This window comes from Elgaria multicarinata, chromosome 6, assembly GCF_023053635.1.
Source record: "Elgaria multicarinata webbii isolate HBS135686 ecotype San Diego chromosome 6, rElgMul1.1.pri, whole genome shotgun sequence".
Taxonomy (NCBI): domain Eukaryota; kingdom Metazoa; phylum Chordata; class Lepidosauria; order Squamata; family Anguidae; genus Elgaria; species Elgaria multicarinata.
Genome location: NC_086176.1, coordinates 32,042,280 through 32,067,952, shown reverse-complemented (window position 1 = coordinate 32,067,952; position 25,673 = coordinate 32,042,280). Strand labels below are relative to the sequence as shown.

Below are 25,673 nucleotides of genomic sequence, written 5' to 3'. Positions count from 1 at the left end.
CAATGGGGCTTACTCCATAGTACAGCACACAACGCCCCCTCCCCGCCCCTTTGCACACATGCCAGGGAGGGAGGTGCTCCCTCAAAACCTGTCTGCTGTTTAAAGGAGCCCCAGGAAATGGCAGGATCTTCCCTTGTCATGACTCTCCTCCTGTGTAATGCAGCCCATATCAATTGTGCCAAAGAACCAGGAAACACAACAGCCCTGGCTAAACAACACAATTTCCCTTAATGTAGAGATGCTCAAGGTTACTCTTCCTTCCTTCTTGCCATCTTTCAGTTTACAGGAGATGCTTCACCTTGTGTTCTGATCCTTAAAAAGCCACACGGCCCTGATCTATTTAGGTATCTTACACATACAGAAGAAAGTCCTGCATTGAGCAAGGGGGTTGAACTCAATGGCCTTATAGGCCCCTTCCAACTCTATTATTCTATGATTCTATAAAATAGTATATGTGCACTGGAATTCTTTGGTCTGCTCCCACTCCCACATTCCAAAATGGTTTTTGTTTTGTAAAATGGGAGAGTTTAAAACATTTGGAGGATTGGCATAGGAACTGTTGGAAAGCAAACTGACACATAACAAACAGAATGCATGTGGATCTGGCATGTGTTCATCTCTACAAAATAAGGGAATCAAAGCAAAACAGGAAAGTTTCAGTAGTAGATTGTAGAATATGTCTACCCAAGGCATCCAGTAATTTATTTGTGAGGCAAAATAATAAGGGTTGTTGTTGTTTTCAGTTGTAACACTCCAACAACATCCATATTGCAGATCATGAAAATGACCCAAAGGTGAAACCATAACATCTGTTCCAATGAATGGTTGACAAACGATTGCATGCTTGATTGGCTGGGGGTTCAAGCTTTGATTATTCTCATACAGGACAACTGCCTTCAATATGACTCCTGTACAAATAGGTACAGATCAGTCACATTGGCAGAATGTAGTTCTTCCCAAATAAACTCCCTTGTATGCTGTACTTTACAGGTGAACAACCTTTTTGACATAAAGAGCTGCAAGGGATGCTGAAGCAGAGATCCATGCAAAGACACATATATGTACACAAACACACCTGTGAGGGAGAGCTGCTTGGGAGGCACAAGTTCCTTCTAGACTTCTCCCAGCTTAGGTTTTGTCATACTCTTTTGAGTAAAACCAGAGGCAGAATGCCTCTTCCTTCCTTGGAAACAGTGTAGAAGTTGCTGTGTCCCCCTCCTCACTGCCGGAGTTTCAGAGGAAGCTTCCTTGTTTAAGGAAGGATGTATTTTAGAAAAGAATGTAGGAAGGTCCAGTATTGTGCGCACATTTTAGTATGCATCACTAGATCAGCACCAGGGACGCTATTGAGGGGGAGCCAGAGGGGAACATACCCTCTTCTGTGTTTTGAACTGGATGTGATTATTTCCCAAAGGTGCCTAAATGTGGCCACCTGTTTTGTAATACATAGCAACGATGGTTTATGAGCGACTAAATGGGGTAGATACCAGCTATGCATGCTAAAGCACAAGTCCGCTTCATAGTGGGGAACCTGCTCTCTCTTAACACAGGTGTAGTTTTTATGATAGGACAAGTAAGCACAACAAATGTTCTTTTAATACATTGTTTTAATCTGCAGTAATCAAAGAACACATTTTTATACCTTACTAAGAACCTTGCTCCCTGCCCCCACTGAGCTCTGAAATGGCGCTGATGATCAGGGCCACATAAAACAAGAGCTATATTTCATTGCAGTGCTGAGGTGTGTGTGACCTCTCTTTACAGAGAAAACCTCATAAATCTTACAAGAACAGAGGTAAAATTACAGCTAATAAGTTACGTACTAGAAACATCGGTGCAACCAACCAACCGAAACCCACATTATAGTAGTTTGTTGTGAAAGCTTCTCTCAATCTCCTCTTAGTCAATATATATTAAAAAAAACACTAGGATTTCACATTTATTATAGTAGTGTTTCTTTATAATCCTTACATTATTTAAAAATAACAAAGAATACAGTTTGCAGGATAATCTGGGGAAAAACATTTCAAAGCTATTATTTTCCAAAGATCCAAATACGTCCTCTCACAAGTTGTCACACGTTCAGTGATTTACTCCAAATTCATAAAAGTTTTAAAAGCTAGACAGTATTGCAGCTATCATCTTAACACCTGGTTTAGGAACCGATATATTTCATTACACACTTGTAGATTGTCCTATTAACAATTTCCAAACTGTCTTACCTTCTTATTTTTTCTTTGGAACATCAAATGCATGCTTGCGTGTTTTCCTGTGGATTTAAAATGAAGGGATGAAAGGTGCAATGTTACTTCACTTGGCTTCAACCTTTGTACCCAATTTAGCAGGCAGGTAGTTTAACATGAAAAAGTGTGCAAGACTCCTTTAGCAAAAGATTGACTAGGCGGTGTAATTTCTTATGTTCATCTATGATTTAATAGACTTGCAGCCAATCAGAAGTCTTAGATTATTATCAGGTCGTGTTCATGACATGGGGCGTGTGGAGAGAGAATAAGTTCATCTACTGTTAAGGGTTTCCAATAAAGCATAGTTATATAAGATACAGAGAGCTAGGAAAGTTTATTTCATGTATGGTATAGTTAGCAATGTCCACAGGAGAAGCCTGTTTATTGAAACGGACATTTTCATAGGGAAGAATGCGTAGGTTTGACTTTAGATCAAAGGTCAGAAAGAAGGTTTTGACAACAGCTACTGAGACTAACAAAGCTATAGCATGAGTGTCTGAACAGTATAAGGAAATGCTGTTCTCTCACTCTTCCCCTATGAGCCTTTTTCTCTTCACAATCTACTACAGTGGTTTTCAGCCATAAAGCTGTCTGCTGCTTCCCATCCCTGACAAGATGCAGAGGACAGAAGCTTCTTCAAAGCAAAACAAAATCCCTTCCAGATATTAGTTAATGTGTGTTCATGCTAGCCCTGTTCACATAAAAGTGAGCATGTTGGAATTGGTGGATTGGAATCACACCTGCTGTCCCCACTCCAGCCCTCTTCACAGTCAACTCTCTGTGTGACCATTCCCAAGTATTGAAGAGCATTTACCCTTGCTTGCTTTAATGTGTTGCTATCAGCACTACTAGAAGGGCAATTTAGTAAAATCACAGTTAATGAACAGATATGTCCCTGTGGCTGTGGAGCAACAGAATCTGTCGAACATGTTGTTTTGCATTGTAACATGTATGAGGAATGCAGAGAGAAGTTACTCTTTCCATTATTAACAGCCTTTTCTGGATGTAACCCCACAACTTTGGTATTGATTTGTTTAAGGGATGTGTCCTCGCATATTACTGAAAGGGTCTCTAAATTTCTTATGACCTCAGTGCAAATTAGAAAAATAACGTTGCAATCCTCCTGAGAGAAGGAACTTCACCAAGCTGTATTCTGTTTTTATGTCACTTTTTATCTATCCTTTGCATGTTTTATATTGATTTTGCTGGTCTGTGACTGTAATAAATAACAATTAATTGAACTCTCTGTGTGCAAGCAGGTATCTTGCAAAATGCAAAATTGAATGGGGAGGTCTTATGTACATATAAATTGTAAGTCTGTAGGTTCTTCTTCGTGGTCTCTATGCATCACACATATGGGCTTTGCGCCTGCGCAGAGACCAGACCAGAACCTTCTCTAGCTGAGTGGAACGTTTTTGGCGGGAACCCCTCCCCCACGCTACCGCGCATGTCCATGGGGTTCCCGCCCTTACCTCAGTTCTTCGTCGTCCGCCATTGTGCACAGACCTGTTTAACCGAACCTCTAGCGTTTTCGTATAGCTTCTTCTTGTTACTATCTTCTTCGTTCTTCAATCTTTTCTAAACTCTTTCTAAACTCTTTTTTCTTACAAACTTTCTTGTATCTAAAAAAAAAAAAAAAAAAAGTTATTGTAGATAGTTCTCCTCAGCGACTTCGGTCACGTGAGGCCTTTATGGCACTTAAAGCCCCGTTTAGAAAGTGCGTTAAGTGTGGGGCCAAACTTCCGCCGACTGACGGACACTCCCTTTGTGTTTTGTGTTTGGGCGAAGGACACGTTGTTGAGACCTGCCACCACTGTATGTCATTTACCAAACAAACAAGAAAAAATCGAGCGGACCGACTCCGTTCGATACTGTGGGAAAAGGCTCTCAAGGCCACGGAGGCCCCTACAATGGAGAAAAAGGCGGTTCATAAGTCCGTTGCCCACAAAACGGCAGTTACCAAGACTGTTCCAGACAAACCGTCAGACCATAGCACTGAAGTGCAGGCCAGAGCAAATAGGGCTGAGATACCCCTCACGCCTGGTCGGTCTTTATCAAGTTCAATGGCTAAGAAGGTTTCTAAGAAAGCCAGAACTCCGATGCCTTCTCCCGAACTGGAGAAGAAGAAGAAGAAAAAGAGAAAGAGGGATGCGGAGAGAGCCGCTTTAGCGTCACCTCGACCGCGGGAATCTGCCAGGAGCCATTCCACTCCTCCTACCGCGCCTACCACTTCGATACCGAGATCTCCTTCGGTGTCGAGGCCTCTGTCGGTGCCGATGGCCACGGTACCGACACGCCCTCCAAGTTTATCAGAAGGCGAGATCCGAGATTCGGTGTCGGTAGCTTCCGCTCGACAACCTGTAAGACCCCAGGAGCTCCAGGGTTTAATCCCTGTGCAGCCCTCGCCAAGACAGACTCCAAGACGCGATTGGGACAGAGTATCGCAGTACTCTGATCCCCAATCCAGGTACGGCTATTACGAGTGGGATCGTTACCGACCGCAACAATTTTTTCAAGGTGACCAGCAGCATTACCAGCCTGAGGGCTATTATGCACATCCTCCACCAACATCGAGGGTATGCCAGTTACCTTTGCCTCCTCCCTCCATGCATCAAGTTTCGACGGTATCGACCCCTCGACATCGTGAACAACATGCGATACCGGTCGCTGCGCCGGCTGCATTATCTACGCAGGAAGAATGGCTAGATTTGCAAGTGGTGACGCTGTCTTCGCCAGAAGAGAACTACCCATCCGACTCCGAGTCGGCACACTCTTTGGTTCCAACCGCACTTTCTCCGGACGATGCAGTCGATGATGCTGACCCTTCTTCGCCGTCGGATGATATGGTCCGTTTCTCAGACCATATGCTCAGAATGGCCAATGCATTAGGCCTCGACATTCAGCAGGCAGATGAATCGGTCATCGACCCAATTTATGACGTGTTTCAAACAACAACAAATCAACGTCTAGCCATCCCAATACCTCACGCCCTAAAACAAGCAGCTCAGTTGTCTTGGAAAACTCCAGCAGTGGCTCAAACAACTTCAAAAAGATTAGAATCACTATACCGTGTAAAAGAGGATGATACACAATTTTTGGCTCAACACCCTAAACCAAATTCAATAGTGGTGGAGTCTGCACAGGGCCAGTCACAGAAAACCCATTCTGCGCCCGTAGATAGAGAGGGGAGAAAGTTAGACCAAACTGGAAGAAGGGTTTACTCATCCTCCGCCCTAGGAATCAAGGCGTCTGCATACGAGGCAACGATGGCGAGGTACCAGCTTTTTCTCTGGGAGAAGATGGGATCTTTGTGTGAACACCTCCCAGAGGACAAAAAAGAGCTCGCAAGGGTTTTTCAAAACGAAGCATCGGCCATAGCAAGGCAACAATTGTCCACCGCTCGACACCAGGTGGACTGCCATTCAAAATCGATGATGGGGGCCATTTCTTTGAGGAGGCATGCTTGGCTCAGATCAGCCAATCTTACGCACGAAACCAAAGCTAGGATTGAAAACATGCCATTTGATGGCGAAGGTCTATTTCATTCAAAAACCGATGAAACACTAGACTCCATCTATAAGGCAAGAACAACAGCCAAAAAGATGGGGTTTACTGCTCCTCCTCAGACTCAGTACCGATCAAAAAGATGGAAAGGCCTCCGATGCAACAACAGCATCGACCCCAATACCAGCTCCAACCTCGACAGCAACAACATCAGCTTCAGAGGAAGAGGCCTTACCAAGGCAGGTACCAACAAGAAAAAAGGCAGCCCGACTTCAGCAAGAAGCAGCGGGTTTGACTTTTCGGATCCAGATCCACCTCCCTTTGCGAACCGCCTAGCACCCCATTACCATCAATGGGAGTTAATAACAACAGACTCCTGGGTGCTCACTATCATCAACTCGGGGTATGCCATCGAGGTCGATGTCCTTCCTCCTTTTTCGGGCGTGAAAGTAACGGCGCCATCCCCTCCTCTGCTGCTCGAGGTACAGACCTTGCTGTCGAAGGGAGCTATCTCTCCCGTACCCGCAGAGGAACTCAACCAGGGGTTTTTCTCCCGATACTTCACGGTCCCGAAGAAAGATGGAGGTCTTCGACCGATCATGGACTTAAGGCAATTGAACAAATTCATCACCCCGAGGAAGTTTCGTATGACAACGATTGCTTCAATTTTGCAGCTCCTACACAAAAAGGTTTGGTTCGCAGTGGTGGATCTGAAGGATGCGTACTTCCATATCTCTATCAGGAAGTCGCATCAAGCTTACCTTCGTTTTTCCATCGGTACAGCCCAGTACCAATTCACCGTTCTTCCGTTCGGATTGGCCACGGCACCGAGGGTCTTCACGAAAGTCATGGCGGTGGTGTGTGCCCACCTGAGACAGAAAGGGATATTTGTTTATCCATACCTCGACGACTGGCTTCTGGTAGCGGACAACAGCGACACGCTCCGGACAGATATTCTAACTACCCTCAGCCTGTTGGACTCGTTGGGGCTGTGGATCAACGAAGAAAAATCCATATTGACCCCACAGCAGAGGTTGGACTTCATAGGGGTAACCCTCTCATCTCGAGACGGGAGAGCGTACTTACCCTTGGCCAGGGCGAGTACCCTTCAGCAGTTAGCCATCGATACCGAGAGCCGCCGAAAAATTTCGGCATGGACAATTCAGAGACTACTAGGTTTGATGGCAGCTACAACTGCAGTCATCAGGTTTGCAAGACTCAGGATGAGGATATTACAGGCCTGGTTTTTGAGGACTTTCGATCTTCGACACAATGCTCGACGAACTTACCTCTCGATACCGAAGCAAGTGAGGGCATCCCTGCAATGGTGGTTCTCGATGTCGACGCTCCTCGATGGGGTACCATTCCAACAGAAGGCGCCCTCGGTAACGATCACAACAGATGCATCCTTAGAAGGATGGGGAGCTCATTGCAACTCCCTTACCGCTCAGGGTCGCTGGCCTCTATATCAAAGAGAACAACACATCAACCATCTGGAGCTCTTAGCTGTGGAGAATGCCGTAAAGACTTTTTCACAAATGATCGAGGGCCGAAATGTCCTGATCGCAACAGACAACACCACCGTTGTGGCTTACATCAACAGGCAGGGTAGAACACGATCGCACCCTCTGAACCGTTCTGCACTCAGAATCTGGAACTGGTGCATCAAGAGAAAGACTTACCTGACTGCCATCCATGTAGCAGGAAAGGAAAACATCATTGCGGACTCCCTCAGCAGGTCCTTCCGTGTCGACCACGAGTGGGAGCTCGACGTCGAGGTCCGAGACGATCTCTTTCGTTGCTGGGGCCGCCCTGCTGTCGATGTCTTCGCTACCGAAGAAAACGCAGCTTGTTCCAGGTTCTGCAGCAGAGCAGGAAAGGGAAAGCACTCTTTAGGAGATGCTTTCACCAGGACTTGGAAAGGAAATCTCCTTTACATCTTTCCACCCTTCCCGCTATTGACGAAGGTGTTAGCCAAGATCCAGATGGACACCTCCAATTGCATCCTGATCACACCGTGGTGGCCTCGACAGACGTGGTTCTCTCACGCCCTTCGGTTATCGAGAGGGGATTACATCAGGCTCCCGTCGATACCGAAGCTCCTGTCTCGACACCAGGGCAGGGTTCGACACTCAGATCTGTCGACCCTCAAGATGACTGCATGGAGGATAACAACCACTCCTCCTCTGGAACCAGAGTTTTGACTGTGGACCACATTATTTTGGCAGCACTAAAGCCTTCCACAAGGAAATCTTATGCAGCAAAGTGGCAAAGATTTCAGAACTTTGCATCAAAAGATGGTAATCAAATACCAGAATCTTGCCACTTAGCCCTTATCCTCAATTATTTATTGACACTTTTCCAGCAGGGACTTAAGCTCGCATCCATCAGGGTTCACCTTGCTGCGATTACATCTTTTCATCGGGGTGTGGATGGTTTTACACCTTTTACCCATCCAACAACCAAGAAATTTCTGAAAGGTCTGAAGAACACGATACCGACTGTGAAGACTATCGTGCCGCCATGGAGCCTGTCAGTTGTGCTGCAAGCATTGACACGCAAGCCCTTCGAGCCCATGGCTTCGACAGACCTTAGGCTGCTTACTTTAAAGACTGTCTTTTTAGTAGCCATCACATCGGCAAGACGTGCAAGTGAGCTTAAAGCTCTTAGGATAGATGTCCCGTACACTATTTTTCATAAGGACAAGGTTGTGCTACGCACAGACCCAGCCTTCCTACCTAAGGTAGTGTCAACTTTTCATCTGTCCCAGCACATTACTTTGCCTGCTTTCTTTCCTAACCCAACTACACCTCTTGAGTCTTCCTTGCATACTCTCGATGTAAGAAGGGCTCTTGCTTTTTACAAAGACAGAACGGACAATTTTAGAAAGACAAAACAATTGTTTATTTGTTATGGGGAGCCTTCTAAGGGACTCCCTGTCTCCTGCCAACGACTGTTGGATAGTGGAGACAATTGAATTGGCCTACTCTATTTCTAAAATAGAGTTAGTGAAACCTGTGACAGCTCATTCCACCAGAGCTGTTTCAACTTCGGTGGCCTTCACCAGAGGTGTTCCACTGACTGAAGTCTGTAGAGCCGCAACGTGGTCCACTCCATCCACGTTTGTCAAGCACTACAGTTTGGACACCCGTGCGAGGCAGGACTGCTCGTTTGGGAGGACAGTGCTCTCGGAGATCTTCAGATGATGCACCAACCCACCTCCAAAGGTATGTCAGCTTGCTACTCGCCCATATGTGTGATGCATAGAGACCACGAAGAAGAAATGCAGGTTGCTTACCTGTAACTGTAGTTCTTCGAGTGGTCATCTATGCATTCACACAACCCACCCACCATCCCCTCTTGGTGGTGTGAGACTTATAAATGACACTGTTATATTGTGGAATGTACTTTATTTTATTTACACTCATGTTTATGGGGGCACAATGTCGGACTCCTGTAAACTGAGGTAAGGGCGGGAACCCCATGGACATGCGCGGTAGCGTGGGGGAGGGGTTCCCGCCAAAAACGTTCCACTCAGCTAGAGAAGGTTCCGGTCTGGTCTCTGCGCAGGCGCAAAGCCCATATGTGTGAATGCATAGATGACCACTCGAAGAACTACAGTTACAGGTAAGCAACCTGCATTTTTGTTCACATGATTAATTGAGGCAGTCAGAAGCAGGGACAGTAAGTATAATCCTGATACACACATGTTCACTGGACATGTGAATAGGTCTATTTGGAGAAGACAAAAGAGCATACTAAAGTCTAAAATACAGTTATTCTCATTGTAACTCCTTCTAAATCAGTGGTGTGATTTGTCGTTTGGGCTCAAAACATGTTTCAGGTTAATGACTGAGATTATCTTCCATTTTAGGCCAAAAAAAAGAGAGATTTGTTTTAGATTCAAGTTCAGTTTAGTTCTCTGATACTTCAGTTTCAATCACAGACTAAATGTGTCCCATCAAAAGCTCCCCTTAAAAAGTACTTCTCCTTTCCCACCACCCCTGGAATTTTGCAACAAAGAGAAGTTCAAGGGACTTCCTTGTTTGTCCTGCCTAAATAATCCTGGTGCTGCTGGTAAGGGTGAGAAGTTGGGCAGTAGCTATGGTGAGAGGGATAGTTTATGGCAGTAACTCCATGTGGCTGTAGTGCCTGTCAGAACCAATAGTAACCACAGCAAGCTGAATACTTTTATATACATTGAGACTGATAGACAAGCTTTTTGTGTAAATTGTCTCCAAAGCAGGTGGAAAACTGAACAGGCTCTTGGGAGTAGGCATTATGCTGGTTATTCTATGATTTTGTCTAAAACTCTGGGTTTTTGTATTTTGTATTCTGTACTTGATGATTTTTTTGTTATTAATGTTTTGCTCTTCTTTTCTTTTTCTTTCTTTTGCTTTAACTGTCTTTGACAAGAAGGCCAAGAACCTGCCTGTCAAAATTAAAGCAGGGAGTTGAATTAAAAACAAACAGGACTGAATCAGGTTTACAATATATTTGTTCTTGTGATGCAGCAAAGAAAAGCTAATTCAAGCTGTGGAAGATGAAATCCAGCAGGAAAAGCAGGCAGCGGAAAACATTGTCAAAAATATGTCTGTAGAGGATCAGACGAAATATATGGAGACGGTAGTGACAAATGAAAAACTTTTGCAGGTGACCTCTCATATTATTAGTCTTGTATTACAGCTTGTGCCCCAGCCCAATTTTAAGATTTGATAAAATGAAAAAGTGAGTTTTTCGGACAGTAGTTTAAATCCAACATGTCAACATTAAAACTTTAGATTTAATCTCGTTGATTTCGGAATGAGAGATCAACACATGATTAACTCTCTCCCATAGAAACCATAGGTGTAGATCCCTCCGCCAGCCCCACAAACACCAACTCAAAGCGGTTGGGAAATCCTTCAGAGTGGCTTAGGGCAGGAGGGGCTTCATATTGGAAGATAGAATAAATAGATCCCTTTGCTCATTCTATGGATCCAAGCCTTTTAACAGAAAGATCATTATAACTATTATATTTATTTTACAGACAGGAAATTTAAAAACACTTTACATGGACTGTTGAAACAGGAGCAACGTTTATTAATTAAATGTATAACCCACTTTTAAATAGCACTCAAGGTGAATAACAATCAAATACAGAATAAACAGCAAAGTTCTAATTAAAACGTTAAACTCATCAATTTAAACGCATCTAATAAAACACAAATAAAAATAAAAGCTAAGTAAAAGCGCATCAATAAGAAAGAAGTAGCAGCACCCAAGAGATTTAAAATCCCAGTTCTGTAGCAGATGATCTTAGATGCCAAGAGACTACCAAAATGAAAATCTCATTGCCTCCTGGTAGAAGCATAGTAGAGATGGAGCTAGTCTGGCCTCCCTTGGCAGGGAGTTCCAAAGCTTGGGAGCAGCCACCAAGAAGGCCTTTTCTTGTGTTCTCATCAAGTATGCTTTTGATAGTGACTGGGCCGAGAGAAGGGCCTCTCCTGAGGATCTTAAAACTCTGACTTTACTGTTTGCTTAATCTTGCAAGGGTGCTAATGGGGGCTAATGATGGACCATTGCTTTTATTTCTTATACTTGTTCTTACAAAGATCACCTTTTATCTCTGTGGGGGGGGGGGGTGGGCAGAAAGATAGTTTAAGATGGGAAGGTTCCCAAGGAGATCCAGTAAGCATCATACCTGAGTGGCTAGTTGAACCTAACTTTCCTACATTCAACCCCCACATTCTAGCCACTATACTGTTTGTTGTGTATTTTTTTTTTATGTTTCTGAGTTTTGCATATTGTTTTTAATGTATTTTAATCTTTGTAAACCACCCAGAGAACTTCAGCTATGGGGCAGTATAGAAATAATAATAATAATAATAATAATAATAATAATAATAATAATAATAATAATAATAAAAAGAAACCCAGAAATGTTTGTATTTCCCAGTACTTGATTTCCTTTTCTTACCCTCTTCAATGGCAGAAAGTCTCCAAAAGCAAATTATTCCTTCTCTTGGGCTACTTGAGAAGCAGGAGCTTCTTACAGTTGGGAAGCTTGTTTATCTCATGAAAAATGGCTGTTTAACTGCTCTGCATTTTTGTAGGATAACATGGTCTTGGCTGGGCTGCCCTTGAGCTCCCAAAGATGTTTTGTTTTAGTTTTGTTCTGCTTTTCATGTGCACAACGTCTGGTAGTTTTCATTAACTACTTTTTATTTCCTCTCTCAGGACTTGTGTGCTTTACAACAAGAGCTGGATGCTGCGAATATGAAAGAACAAGCTCTAGAAGGCGTATGTATGGCATAGAATTGTTCAGTTCTCAAGTTGATTGCAAAATGTGCAACAGTGGAGGGGGGTTAGAATCTCAAGGCTACTCAAAAGCTGTCTTAAGTGTTTTTGCTATACATTTTTTTTAAAAAAATGGCCAAAATCCCACACTTTCACTATTATTTATTTGTTTGTTTATTTTTGCTGGATGCTGCATATCAATTAATGATTGCCATTATAGCCTAGGGCTTTGTTACTCAACTATTGTAGGTCAACCCTGGTCCCAGGCTCCCTTCCCATTACCTTTCTTTTTTTCCACTCCTACTTTATGATACTACGTTATGAACTCTGGAACTAGAAGCTACCAAAGGAGCATAGGAAGCAGCAGAAGCAGGGGGAAAGGAAGAGGCACAAGAGGAGGAGGAGGAGGAGAGGCAGGCACTTCATGGCCCAATGAAAGAATCCACTGAGCCCTATATAAGCCATGGCTGCCTAGACCAAGCTACATATTTAGCTTTTGAATTTTAGCTGTGAAATACTGGGAAAGGGCATTACTTGCCTGTATTCTTGCTTCTTAAAAGAATATCTCACTTGCCTGCTTCCCTTTTCAGTGTATTCTCCTACTATCAAGTGAATGGTGTTACAACTCAAGATCAAATGTTTAACATAATGTTTTGTAAATTAAAGGGCTGTAGAGTTCATGGACACATTTTCCAAATGTTTGGTATTCTCAGAGCAGAGAGTAACATTATTTGCACAAATGATCAAGTGAAGCTCTCTGGGATAAACAAAGCTTTGAATATTTATATATCGTCAGCAGTTCTAAGCAGGATTTCCCCACACACACATTACAACACCCTAATGAAAATGTATGGAATATGCAGAACTTTCAAAGCTTCAGTAGGTTGTAGCTGATAATGTTCCTCTCATTTATATAAATTAGTGGGAAAGTTTAGTTTAACAGCCATTTCTATTATCTGGCAGTTTCAACACAAAATGTTATAATGCAAATTGCTTTAACTAGAGTTGTCATGTGGAAAGGAGGACAGGGCTCCTGTATCTTTAACAGTTGAATTGAAAAGGGAATTCCACCAGGTGTTGTTTGTATGTATGCAGCACCTGGGGAAATTCCCTCTTCATCACAACAGTTAAAGCTGCAGGAGCCCTGTCCTCCTTTTCATATGGTCACCCTATTTTAACCAGGAACAGGGTACTTCTGACCCATGGTCCAGCCCACAGGCCCTCCCCAACTGGCCCCAGGTTCTACCCTGCACAGCAGTTAAGCTTGAAAAGAGATTTCACAGCTGCATGGGATAGGGGTGGAGGGGTATTTGTATGTGTGTATATGAATGAGTGTGTGTGTGGGTTGACCTTGCCCGCTTTAACTTTGACCCTGCCCACTTTTTTGCAGGAGCCCTTCAACCATTGGCATGCAGCCTCCGGACAGTTAGCCACAAGGAAGTGTAGCCCTTGGGCTGAAAATGTTTCCTATGTCTGGGTTTAGCTAACTGCTCCCATTACATAACTGAGAAAACATTTTGTAAATGTAGAAATTGTCTCTAGCAATGTTTCTCTTTTCAGGAAATAGCACATTCCCAGGTTAAACAGGAGGCCCTACAGCTGTATGAAAAGCTTCATGGTCTCGAAGAACATCGGAATCAAATGATTGCAGAGGACAAGAGTATGGGATCTCCCCAGGAGGAGCGAGAGAGGTTGCTAAAACAGGTAGGCAGAAAAATGATGCTGTCAAAGAGCGGTAATTTTTAATGCAGTTTTTAAAGGAGGATTAAAAAGTGAAAATTAGTATTCCGGGATATTGTCCAGGAATAGCCACACTTTATTCACTCACTTTTAATCTCCATGAAGTTGCCATTAAATAATTGCCCTCCCGCGTGTTTGGTCAGCTGTTACAGAGATACAGTTTAGGCAAGACGTAGTATTCACATATAGTAAAGGGAGTGGAGTTGGGAGACATGAGAGAGAGCTTGCCAGTTAAGCATTATAGCATATGCTCACCCTTGTGGGATATTCTGTCCTGGCACCCTCAGTTGAAGTGGAGTGGAGTTTGCTGTTAGGTGTTTGTTTGTTTGTTTGTTTGTTTACTTAAACTACTTGAATACTGCTTGATATCCTGAGATCCCTAAACAGTTTACATTAAAAAATACTTAAAATACAGTATAAAACAATATAGAATAATAAATATATTTAAATATATATTTAAAAGAGCAGTGCAATAACAACTCAGACAAAGCCTGGATCTCAAGGTGGGGCACATATTAGGATACTTGAGAGGCAGGAAAAAGTGCCCACACTCCCTAAAGCCAGCCTGTTTTTGCAAAGTATTCCCTTTCTCCATTATTACCCAAGCTTTGAACACTGCAGGAGGGCAACTTCTCTTAATTCAATTAGAGTAGAGCATATATAGGTCATGAACTTCAATTTCAATAAGAGTGGGTAACCTGACATATTACTATCAGGATCCCTTTTCTCCAAGCTATTATGCAACCTTTCCCGGAACAAAAGACTATTAGACAAGATACTAGCATGATGCCAACAAATATCCAAAAGCCAATCTAACCATATACAAAAGCCAGCATGGCTGAACCTCTTAGCAAAAAGGTAGATCCAGTTATACAACTATGAGCAGAGGAAGATTAGTGCTGCCATTACAAGTGAATAAGGAATCATGCTGTAAAAATTAAAGGATTGCAGAGAGGAAAGAATAATGAGGCAAGCTCTGTCCTAGGCAAAGGCAGGGAACAGATTGGGGAGGAGGAGCCAGAATGGACTAGGCAAAAGTCTGAGCACGTATTCCCTGCCTTGCCTTGGGTGGGGGTGGGGGCACAACCCATGTGGATGCCTCCTTGCTCAAACAGGCCATGTTACTTTGGCTGAACTGAGTGGCTAACTACAAGGCTGTTTTAAAACCCATATCAAGAAGGAAGTAATGTATTGCCACCAAAGTCCCTGTGTTAACACTATGCAGTGAATACTGCTGTCGTACAGACTTCCAGTATGACAATCTTTTCTCCAGCAAAATAATTCTACTATTCAAGTGACGTAAGTCCATTCTGTTTCTAGCGTTGGGTCTCCATTCTTAGCATTCTTGGCCTAACTGAGTAATGGATTTGTGTCTCGTAGAATTTTGCAAAGGCCAACACTCTTTAGTTTTCTGTTTTTATTTAACTGACTTTTATCTTTTCTTCCTTTTTTTAAGGTAAAAGAAGACAATCAAGAAATAGCAAGCATGGAGAGACAGTGAGTGCTTTTCCATTTTGTTCTCTTGGTTCCTATTACGGCAGCTGCTCTGTATATGAATGTAGGGCATGTCTAGACCTCCCGGCTTTCTGGGAGGGAGGGGGGAGGATCTCACAATATGCTAATCGCAAGATCCTCCCCCTCAGTACACACATGGCATACAACGTCCCAGGAGGAAGAGGACGTAGCGCCCGCCATTTTGGTTTTTTAATTGTTCCCTGAAAAGGTCAGTTTTTTTTAAAAAAATAATCCCACTCACATCCCCTATGGGCACGGAGCTCCTGAAGAGCTCTGTGCCCGGTTCCTGGCTCCTCGGGTTTACTTGCGAGGAGCCGTGACAAACTGGGACGGCCACCAACACATCCCGCGATCTCGGGATCATCCGGGGAACGCAGGGAAAACTGGGGGAAAAGTGTAGGGCAATATCCTGGGGAAATGCAGAGATCTCCCCCCCCCCTGCTCCCGGGATCCCCTGTGCGTCATGTGGATGCACAGGGACGACCCCGGGACAATCCCCAGGATATCGCCCCACTTAGACATGCCCATAGATTCATAACCCATTTCTGAAAGAATGATCAACTCATATACCCTACTGATATAACACAACTGCTGACTGGTTACATGAAAAAGCAGAGTTGGTGTTTTGGAATGCCTGCTACAACATTTCTAATGTAAGGGATGTGAGAATACAATTGGAATGCCTCTCATTTGTATATGCCACCTGGGTTACTTTGACTAAATGTATTGTTCATTCTACACTCATCTTTGACATGACATTCATTTAATGTACGTAATAATTAAAACCATCATGCGTTTTTCTATTATAATGAAGTCATTCTTGTAAAGAGGCTTAACAACCTGCAGGGGGAACCATTTGTTAACATAAACAAAGCAAGGTTACTGTTTCTGTCATAAATTAAACATATATAGTCAAGTCAGTTGTAGAGTACTAAGAAACTAAGAGATGTTAGAGCTTTTGTGTTACATTAGTTAAATCACATATACACTTCACTTAACTTTGGTATTTCCTTCCTAAAACCGCCTGCCCAAATCTGTACAGATTTAGTTTTCATCACCCAGTTTTTGTATTGTTTTAGGCTGACAGACATAAAAGAAAAGATCAACCAACTTAATGAAGGAATACGGCAGCTTGACATGGATCTAGAGGAGCAGCAAGGTAAAACAGAAGTTAAAAACTTGATTTTTCCAAAATCTTATTTCAATTTTCTTGCCTATAATAGGCCTGTCTGATTCAGAAGTGGATCCCCCTGCCATTCATTTAGGATGTATGAATGGTAGCGTATATGTTAAAATGTGTTCACATAAAAGAAATTGCTAGTGACAGGATTTTTCTTGTCTTGAATGACCTTGAGTTAACAGTGAAAATAAAATGATAGAAGTCTCCCCTAGACAATGTGTATATCCTCTGTACCAAAATAGGCCAATTCTTTACTGAACCCTGCATGACAGACACTCAAATTCTGTGATCAAAATAATTTTTGCAAATAAGACGTTTGCTTATTTTGCATATTATTTCCAACATCCAAGCTGTCAATGGCTCAGAAGAATTTATTATACATCTTTTGTGATCATGCGGGAAGGCTCCAAGTAGGAGAAGCCTTTATGCCTAGATTAGGTTAGTCTCTCACTACTAAGTGGGAGGTTTCTATATGCATGTGTGCATGTAAGACATAAGAACATGAGAGGAACCATGCTGGATCAGACCAAGGGTTCATCTAGTCCAGCACTCTGTTCACACCATGGCCAACCCGCTGTTGACCAGGAACTCACAAGCAGGACACGAGTGCAAGAGCACCCTACCACTTATGTTCCCCAGCAACTGGTGTACATAGGCTTACTGTCTCTGCTAATGGAGGTAGCACATAGCTATCAGGATTAGTAGCCATTAATAGCTTTCTCCTCCAGGAATTTATCTAACCCCCTTTTAAAGCCATCCAATTTGGTGGCCATCAGTCTTGTTATAGCAAATTCCATTGTTTAAGTAGTACTTTCTTTTATCTGTCCTGAACCTCCCACCCATCAGCTTCATGGGATGAATCTGAGTTCTAGTATTTTGAGAGAGGAAGCCATTTGCGAAGTGTGAGTGTATACTTCTCTGGATATGTTTCATCAAGCTTTGGTATCACGTTTAACTCCATGAGAGAAAAAAAGTTTCAGAACTGATGATGTAGACAATTGTAAGATATTTAGGCTGAATATTCAAGTGGGCTCATTGCCTAGATATATTCCTGGTTCTTCCCAATAATTACTCTGTTAAGAAAGTCAAATAGTTTTGCTCTTCTGTCTCAATTGCAAGCTTGGTATAATAATCACTACTTTATTTTGGTCTCTCCATAACAGTTCTATCATTTTGCTTTTATCTTTTCATATCGCTTTTGCATTATTTTCTTCTATCATGTGGATGACTAGATGGTAAGGAATTTACTGCTTTGTTGTTCGTAGCTTATCAACAAAAGCATAGCAGCTTTCTATTTCTGTTCTTTTTCTTATGACAATGTAAGGACATAATCTGTTTCTATTTCTTATAACAATGTTTGGCCATATTTGAATGTCTTAAATTCTGACTTATTGTGAACTTGACCATTCCTTCTTGGCTTTTTCTGCCTGCAGTAGCAGTTAAACAAACCAGGGACTCTCTGCCCATAGTTTGTTCAGTGTGACCAGGATTTCTACCTAGTTCCTCTCCTAACAAGCCAGAGTCATAAGCCAGGGTTTGTTCTTGACTAACATCTCTGGCTTGTTGGAAGAGGGAAAGGCGAGAAAGCCTGCTTCAGATATTATAATATATGGCCGCCCAAGTACTGGTAGGGGCAAGGTGATTTGATCATATAATGCCTATATTATGCCAGCTGCACTGGTCACCGGTGTATTTCCGAGCCCAATTCAAAGTGCTGGTTTTGCCCTTTAAAACTCTAAACGGTTTGGGACCTAGTTACTTGAAGGACTGCCTTCACCCATATCAGCCTGCCCACACTTTTAAGATCAGAAAGAGAGGCCCTTCTCATCTGCCCACTGTGGAGAGCAATCAGGTGGGTGACCATATGGTAGAGGGCCTTCTCTGGGGTGGCCCCAAATTTCTGGAACAAACTTCCATAAGAAGTCCACCATGTACCACCCTTGCAGACTTTCAAGAAGGCCTTAAAAACATTTTGTTTTACCATGGCTTTCCCATGATGAATACTGTTATTGATGCTATTGTTGTTCCTTGTGGTTTTATTGTTTTAATTGCTATTTTATTGTGGTCATGGGTTTGTTTTTTTGTTTTTTTGCTTTTAATATTTTATGCATTTTATTGCTTTTAATATTCTATGTATTTTATTGTTGTAAGCCTCCTTGTGAGGGCATCTACCCTGAAATGCGGCCAAGAAATGTTTTAAATAAATAACAAACAGAGTGGAGAATCCCTGGTTTGTTTAGCTGTTCCTGCTGACAGGAGAAGGCAAGCAGAAGTGAATACACAGCATCTATCAACACACTTGGTCATTCACAATAATTCTAGAAATTCTGGCTTATCATGGCTTCCAAACGCAGCCATAATTAATTATCTTTATTTAATGGTAATAACATGAAAAAGTAGGTATGTTCTACTTTTGAAATAGTACTGATTTACCTAGGACATTTGTGCTAAATCTACATGGGAAAAAATGAATATTTTCAGAAATGGCTTTACAAAAATCATTCACTCAGTTTGTAAAAAAAAATTAAAAATTGCAGTCTGGTTGTTTTTTGTAGCCTGATATGTGATGCAAATCAGAGTTGGGCAAGTGAGAAGGTGTTTTGTTATTTTTTTAGAAAGGGTTAGTGATGGAAAATTGGCCTATCAATGGCTAGTAACCATGATAATTAAATGGACTCTCCATGTTCATCAGCACTGTATCTCTGAATACCAGACACATCAGAAGAGGGTTGTTGCCCCCATTCCCTGCTTATACAAGGCTTTCCCACGGGTCAGGGCTGGCCCAAGAAATCTTGTTGCCTGAACTGAAGGACAAGATGGTGCTCCCCCCCTCCCCCATTCCATGTGCAGGAGCACACTGGCAGTTGAATCTTACTTCAACACTAGTGATGTCGGAGAGCACACTTGAGGGCTGCAGTCTCTCCTAGGGGACGCATGCAGGCTGCATGGCATACGCAGCTCTGTCCTCCAGCACCTTGCTTCTGCTGCCAGAGGCGGCCACCTCGCTCTGCCTAACAATAGGGCCAGTTGGATACGACTCTGGCCACTTTGTTCATTACCTGAGTTCCCCAGTCCACATGACATGTTTGGCCTCTATTGCCAATGGACCAGTCATTCTGTTTTATTATTTTAATATAGTTGATTGATTTTAATCTTATAAAAACATACAAATAGCAATATATCCAACAATCCAACATTTGATCAGGTGGATAGTGTGTTCAAATGGATAGTGTGCTACAAATAGGGAATTCCTTATTGTTACTCTGTTTTTTTCTTAAAATATATGCTTGGCTCCAAGATTCAGCTGGCGCATACTTTGACAACCGGTGACTATATCCGTGCTCCTCTGAAAAGTGGATCAAACTTTTTGAGCTCAGTGCTGCAAAGTTTTCCTGTATAATCATGAAAGGGAGAGTCAGCAAGGAAGAGGATCACAGATGCAAGGAAGTTCAAGGAAAATCATGGTCTCCTGGGACCAAGGCACATGTTTATAATTTGTATGTGCTAGATATGAAGGGAAAGAGAGGGGATGCCAATTTAATACTGAGGGAAAAGGAGATGGTGGGATTCATGTCTCTAATGTGTCTATATTTAGCTTATTGTTTCAATTTATTATTATTCTTGCTTATGACAGTCAGACATCTACTTAAGTTTTTTATTTTAAAGATTGAATCTGCCTCATTCTTAATATCAATATGGGTAACAACAATCAGAAATTATGTGAGCCTCCCAGGGACCTTGTTTTATGGGGCAACTATTTAAATTCAATGAATAAATAAGATAAATAAATAAACCAAGATAAATAATATCCCTGCTTCCCCTCCAAAGCTCTGAATATGTGTATAAATATAAAACAAAATTTTGAGATGTCCACAGTTGGATGTCAGTCAGCTGTAAAAGATCTATGGAAACAAGTAACAGAACAAAGAGCACAGAAATTCAGCAAGGAATCCCAAGGCATAACATTCTGTCTCATACAGTACTAGTGCAGAGGCAATTCCTTGACCCCCCCACCCCCATCCACTGCAGCCTCTATATCCTCCCTGAAAGCCTCTCCTGAGGGCCAAAGATCCCTCAGGAAAGGCTTGGAGTGTGTTTTGAAAGATTACAGTAGGAGGAGAGAATTGTGGGAAATTAGGCAAAAGCAGCTTGTGCAAGTGGAGCTCACACAACCTGCCTCCGCCCCATTTATTTATTTATTTGCTTTTATTTGCCTGTCCCACTGCAACCCAACATGCCAAATCCCAGGCCTTTCCTGAGGATCCCTCAACACACAAACACACACACTTTTTTCCATTTTTGCAGAAGGTAAATTATCAATCTGTTGTTATACCAAATTTTTGGATGCATAAGGGCTGCACGCACAGTGTTATGTTAACATTGTTAAATGTCAGTCAGCTTAGCTGTAAGTGAATAATGCCAAACTGCAGAATCTGAAGGCAGGTAGAATTCCGACACTAGCCAGTGGAATATTTGCTTTATCTTGAGGCTATGAAAATTAAATAAGTAATGAACATCTGCAATATCCTTTGGGTTGTTTTAATTTGCTACTTTAAATAATTGAAATTATTAATTTTAAATTGTATTTATTGTAGGTGAGAAAAACTTGAAATACAAGGAGTTGAAGAAGAGAGAAGAGAGCATGGACAGTAAGTAGTTACATAGAATCACAGAATAATAGAGTCGGAAGGGGCCTATAAGGCCATCGAGTCCAACCGCCTGCTCAATGCAGGAATCCACCTTAAAGTATACATGTCTACTCAGAAGTAAGTGCCATTGAGTTCCATGGGCCTTACTCCCAGCTAAGTGGTTATAGATTGCAGCCTTGGTCACCTGGCACACACACTAGTCCTAATTAAGCAATTTTATCTGAAGATCCAATCTGGCCATCCAGGGTTCCTCACAAGGCCACACCCTTTCCCCCAAACTCAGCAGTTTCTCCCCCCTTCATTAAAAAAAGGTTGAAATGCCTCTCCTAAGGCTTAAGATGCCTTTTTAATGATGTTCTGCTTTTAATGATGCACTGGTTTTAAACGTTTGAATTAGTTGTATGTATTTTATGGTGTTTTTATTTGTGTTGTACCCCGCCTCGATCCAGAGGGAGAGGCAGGTAAATAAATAAATTATTGTTGTTGTTGTTGTTGTTGTTATTATTATTATTATTTTTGATTTCTGGCAGTAAGAGCTTTAAACTAAAAAGTGCTGGGTGTTTTGACGTTTTGTCCCCACCCACCACTGGATTGCGCCCCCCTACCCCAAAAGCTTTTCCAAAATGGAATTCAGCCTTCAGGCTGAAAGAGATCCTGCATCCCGGAGCTAGAGCTTCTCTATTTACCTCCATATCAGGAACAGCTATATTGACGTGTCTCTGTTGCACCCATCAATGGAGATACGCTCCACACTGGAAAACTTTACTCCTGAAAGTGCCCCATATGTGCATCACAGGAGCCCCTCGAGCATTGAACCATGCTAATGGGATAGGCAACCTAGTGCCCTCCAGATGTTTTGAACTGCAATCCTTATAATCCCAAATAGTAGGCCATGCTGGGTGGGGCCTGTGGGATTTGTGGTCCAAAACATCTGGAGAGTTTCATTTACCTTTCCCCTAATGCTGAAAGACTGCTTTCTGATACTACAGGTGCAATCTCTATTCATGGCTTAACCAAGGTGTTTTTTTTTAAAGGTGCCTTTTGTGTGTGTAGGAAACTCTGTATTTAATGTTAACGGAACAGCTTAGCAAGACTCTTATGGGGTACTTCTTTGCAAGTGCAAAATGTTCTCTAATTACTGAAGAGAAGAAGAGGGTGGCTATACTTCTGGATCTTCATGTGTGGATTGATTGTCCTGTGTGCACATCATACTGTCATTGCTGAATCAGCACATAGATATTAAAAGGTCAATTACATGCAGCAAAACTGGCCTGCTTTCTAGAGTTTCACACAAACTGTTTCTTTTAGTGGCTTTGTATTTAAATTTAATTTTGTTCTAACTAAATTGCTTTCTGTTTAGTTTATATTTTTAAGTTTGCTTTTAAATTCAAAATACCCATTGCTATAAGTAACATTTCAGGAGTTGCCTGCTGTTCCTTTCATAAACAGCAGCCTCCCTTATCTTGTTTTTCGATCTTTAGACTTTCTTGAGTCTTTTGAAGAGACGAAGAACCAGGAACTGGAACGGAAAGCACAGATAGAGGCCAATATTGTGGCACTTTTAGAGCACTCAAGCAGGGTAAGTGGCTTTGGCTCCAATCCTTAGCACAGTTATAAAATGTAAGCGCAACTGAATTCACTATCATTTAGTACTAAGTAAATATGGATAAAGCTCTTTATCCCTTTTTCATAAAATAGGCAATTATTACTTAAATGTTGTATAAGTCCGAAGAGCTGTTAGCCGCACTTTTTTGTACCTTCAGAATAATAAAGCCGTGTAGTGATCATATATGTAGTTCCGTTTTTGTTCTTCCGCTTTTCTTCAGGAAGCAAATCAAGTTGAAGCTTACAGTGGTTTATCTCCAAAGGTTGAGAGAGGGAGGTGTTGGGGTTCTCTGCACATTCAAAGACTAACTCCCCACCCCTTCTCTTCTTTGAGCCAGTGCAGAGATAATGCAGGCTTCCTGTTAACTACAGTTAACAAGTGAAGAGCCAGCCTTGGAAATACATGCTCCCTAACCTCATTTCAGACTTCTCTTCCCTGGAACAAGTTCCTCCACCTGCCTCATCCCACTTCAGATCATAGTTTCTGGTCTGAATTAAAAGAGAACCCTTGTTAACCTAAACTTTGGTTGATGCCAACACATGACTTAACCAATGCCAACATGCCATTTAACGGTGGTTCAGGCAGATGGGGAAAATCTGCTCTAGGAAGAAAACGGATTGTGTTCGCAAGGCTGGCTCCCAGTTTTTTAAAATCACAGTATCAAGCCGACATTACATCTGTTCTGTTCTTTTCTTCCTATCCTTCACAAACACCGCCATCCTTGTTTCTCCTACTATATCTCCGTCTTTAATTACGCTATTAGCCTCTTATGGTCGAGAAAAGAAGAAAAACATTTCCTGTTGTAATTCATCACATATGGCACTAAAACCAGATAGAGGTAGTCATTTATGCTCTTCGTAGCTTCAAAGCATCACAGTACAACCTTGAATTCATTTCCTTTAATACAACTCCCAAAGTTCTAACTGTACATCAAAATCCTTATGGGGATTTAGAGAGCAATCCTACCAGGTGTAGCGGTTAGATTCAAAGGCGGATGAACTGCCTCATCCAAAATCCTGCTGGTCTTGCTATATCTTCCTACCTTCCTTCCTTTTCCAGTTTGTTTTTTCAAACAATTTCCCTCCCATTGCTACCAATGGGAGGAAAAATATGTATGCCAGCTCCCACCCCATGTCAAGGCCTGTCTGGGGATGTATGACACGCCTCCTGATCCCCTCCCTTTTTGCCTCTGACGATAGGAAGGTAAGGGCCTCAGTTGAATCCCTCCCTCCAAGTTGGAACTCTCTGTCTTTGGAGGGGGAGATGCAATCTACCCCATGGCCCCTGGGATACCATCTTTGGGACCATGGGATTTCAACCTTAATTGCTGCTTTAACATTTTGATGCCTATAGTTCTTTGGCTTAACTGACTAAGCTTGGTTTTCCTTACAGGATGTTCATTGGTCTGCTACCTGAATAGATTTTTTTTAATTGGCATTTTAGTAGCCCTTCTGTACATGGGACAGCCTTGACGGTGCCGACTTGCCCCCACTTTTAGAAAACTCCCGCAGCGGGGTGGCATCGGGTAATCCCTATGCAGGGGGCAGTGAGGGCTTTCCGGCAGCCATTTGGCTCATTGGGCCCACCCCCTCCCCTTCCCTGGCTTCCAGCAACCAATGGGAGGTTGACTTCCACCCGGGAATGCCCCCGGTGTGACAGCAGAGCGAGGACAGATGGTGGAAAAGCCGTAGTGACCTCGCTGCTGCAGGAAAGGTCAGGATAAGTCTCTGACTTTTCCAGACCTTTCGTATAACCAGACTGCTTCATATAACCAACGCAGCACCACCACGCAGCCCCGCAGGGCTTTTAACCCATATAGATAGCCCCCATGACTTTATGGATTCAACTTCTTTCACCAGAAGGCTGCTTAATGAAGGAATAATGAAGCCCTGCTTCATTTACACTGGCAGGTCTCGCTTAGCGAACCAGGATCTGGTTGTCACATTTGCAATTTGGGAATGACTTTTTCTTAGGATATATTGCGTAGCATATGGAGTGGGATGCCTTTGCTGGTGACATATATCTGTCCTCAGTTGAAGTTATTGAAATGCACAGGCCTCGAACATTTGGGCCCCTGTTTCTTCATGTTAGGTGAGGTAATACAATGGTCCTCTCAATATGTAATCTCCAAACAGTTAAAATATTTTTCCTAAAGGGATTTGGTGCAGCTGAATTAAGTACTATGGAAAAATTCCAACCTCTATCATTGTCCAACAACCAATCATAACAGTACATTTGGAAAGTGTTATGTTCCACTATTCTTATTTCTTTACACAGAATGTAAACCGTATGAAGCAGATATCTTCTGTAACAAATCAAGAGCTGAAGATCATGCAAGAAGACCTCACTTTCAAATCAAGTGAAATGCAGAAATCACAGAGTACCGCTAAAAATCTGGGTACAGGTAAGACAATCATAAATCAAGGAAGTTATTACTTTCTTTATAAATTCTATCCCTCCTTCCATTGCAAAAATGGCCTTAAGGCAGCTTATAAGAATAGAACACAATAAAATACAATTCAACAAATAAGATAAAACATAACACCAGCAGATAGAAGACCATTAAAAGATCATATATAGCACTGGTGCTTTTACCTACATATAAAACACACTTTTAGCAAGTGATAACAATTTTACATTTGCAATTGCACAGTTTGACCTAAAGTTCCCCCCAACCACTCATTTATCTGAAACTCTGTTTCTGCAATAATCCACCCACCCCCTTTTATATCTTAAGTACCCAGTTATTGCTGTCAGTATGCTGATGACACACAGCTTTATATCTCTGTGATGTCTGAAACAGGAGACACTGTGCAAGTCCTAGATCAGTGCCTAAACTCAGTAATGGGCTGTATGACGGCCAATAAACTGAAGCTGAATCCTGGCAAGACAGAAGCCCTGTTGGGTGAGTGGTTTCTGAGTTCGGGAAATAATCTCATTGCCTGTTCTGGATGGGG

The 25,673-nt window shown here is 42.3% G+C and overlaps 1 protein-coding gene across 2 annotated transcripts in view; it reads left to right on the top strand.

Annotated features, from left to right (window-relative positions):
• The window catches only part of IFT74 (intraflagellar transport 74), a 55,626-nt gene that overhangs the window by 16,364 nt on the left and 13,589 nt on the right, over positions 1 to 25,673 (top strand). For both annotated transcript variants that reach the window (XM_063129206.1, XM_063129207.1), the window contains 8 exons: positions 10,262 to 10,400; positions 11,967 to 12,029; positions 13,587 to 13,730; positions 15,223 to 15,263; positions 16,361 to 16,440; positions 21,057 to 21,110; positions 22,592 to 22,689; positions 24,994 to 25,120. In XM_063129206.1, the coding sequence (XP_062985276.1) occupies positions 10,262 to 10,400; positions 11,967 to 12,029; positions 13,587 to 13,730; positions 15,223 to 15,263; positions 16,361 to 16,440; positions 21,057 to 21,110; positions 22,592 to 22,689; positions 24,994 to 25,120 (746 nt within the window). The remainder of the gene's footprint in view (positions 1 to 10,261; positions 10,401 to 11,966; positions 12,030 to 13,586; positions 13,731 to 15,222; positions 15,264 to 16,360; positions 16,441 to 21,056; positions 21,111 to 22,591; positions 22,690 to 24,993; positions 25,121 to 25,673) is intronic.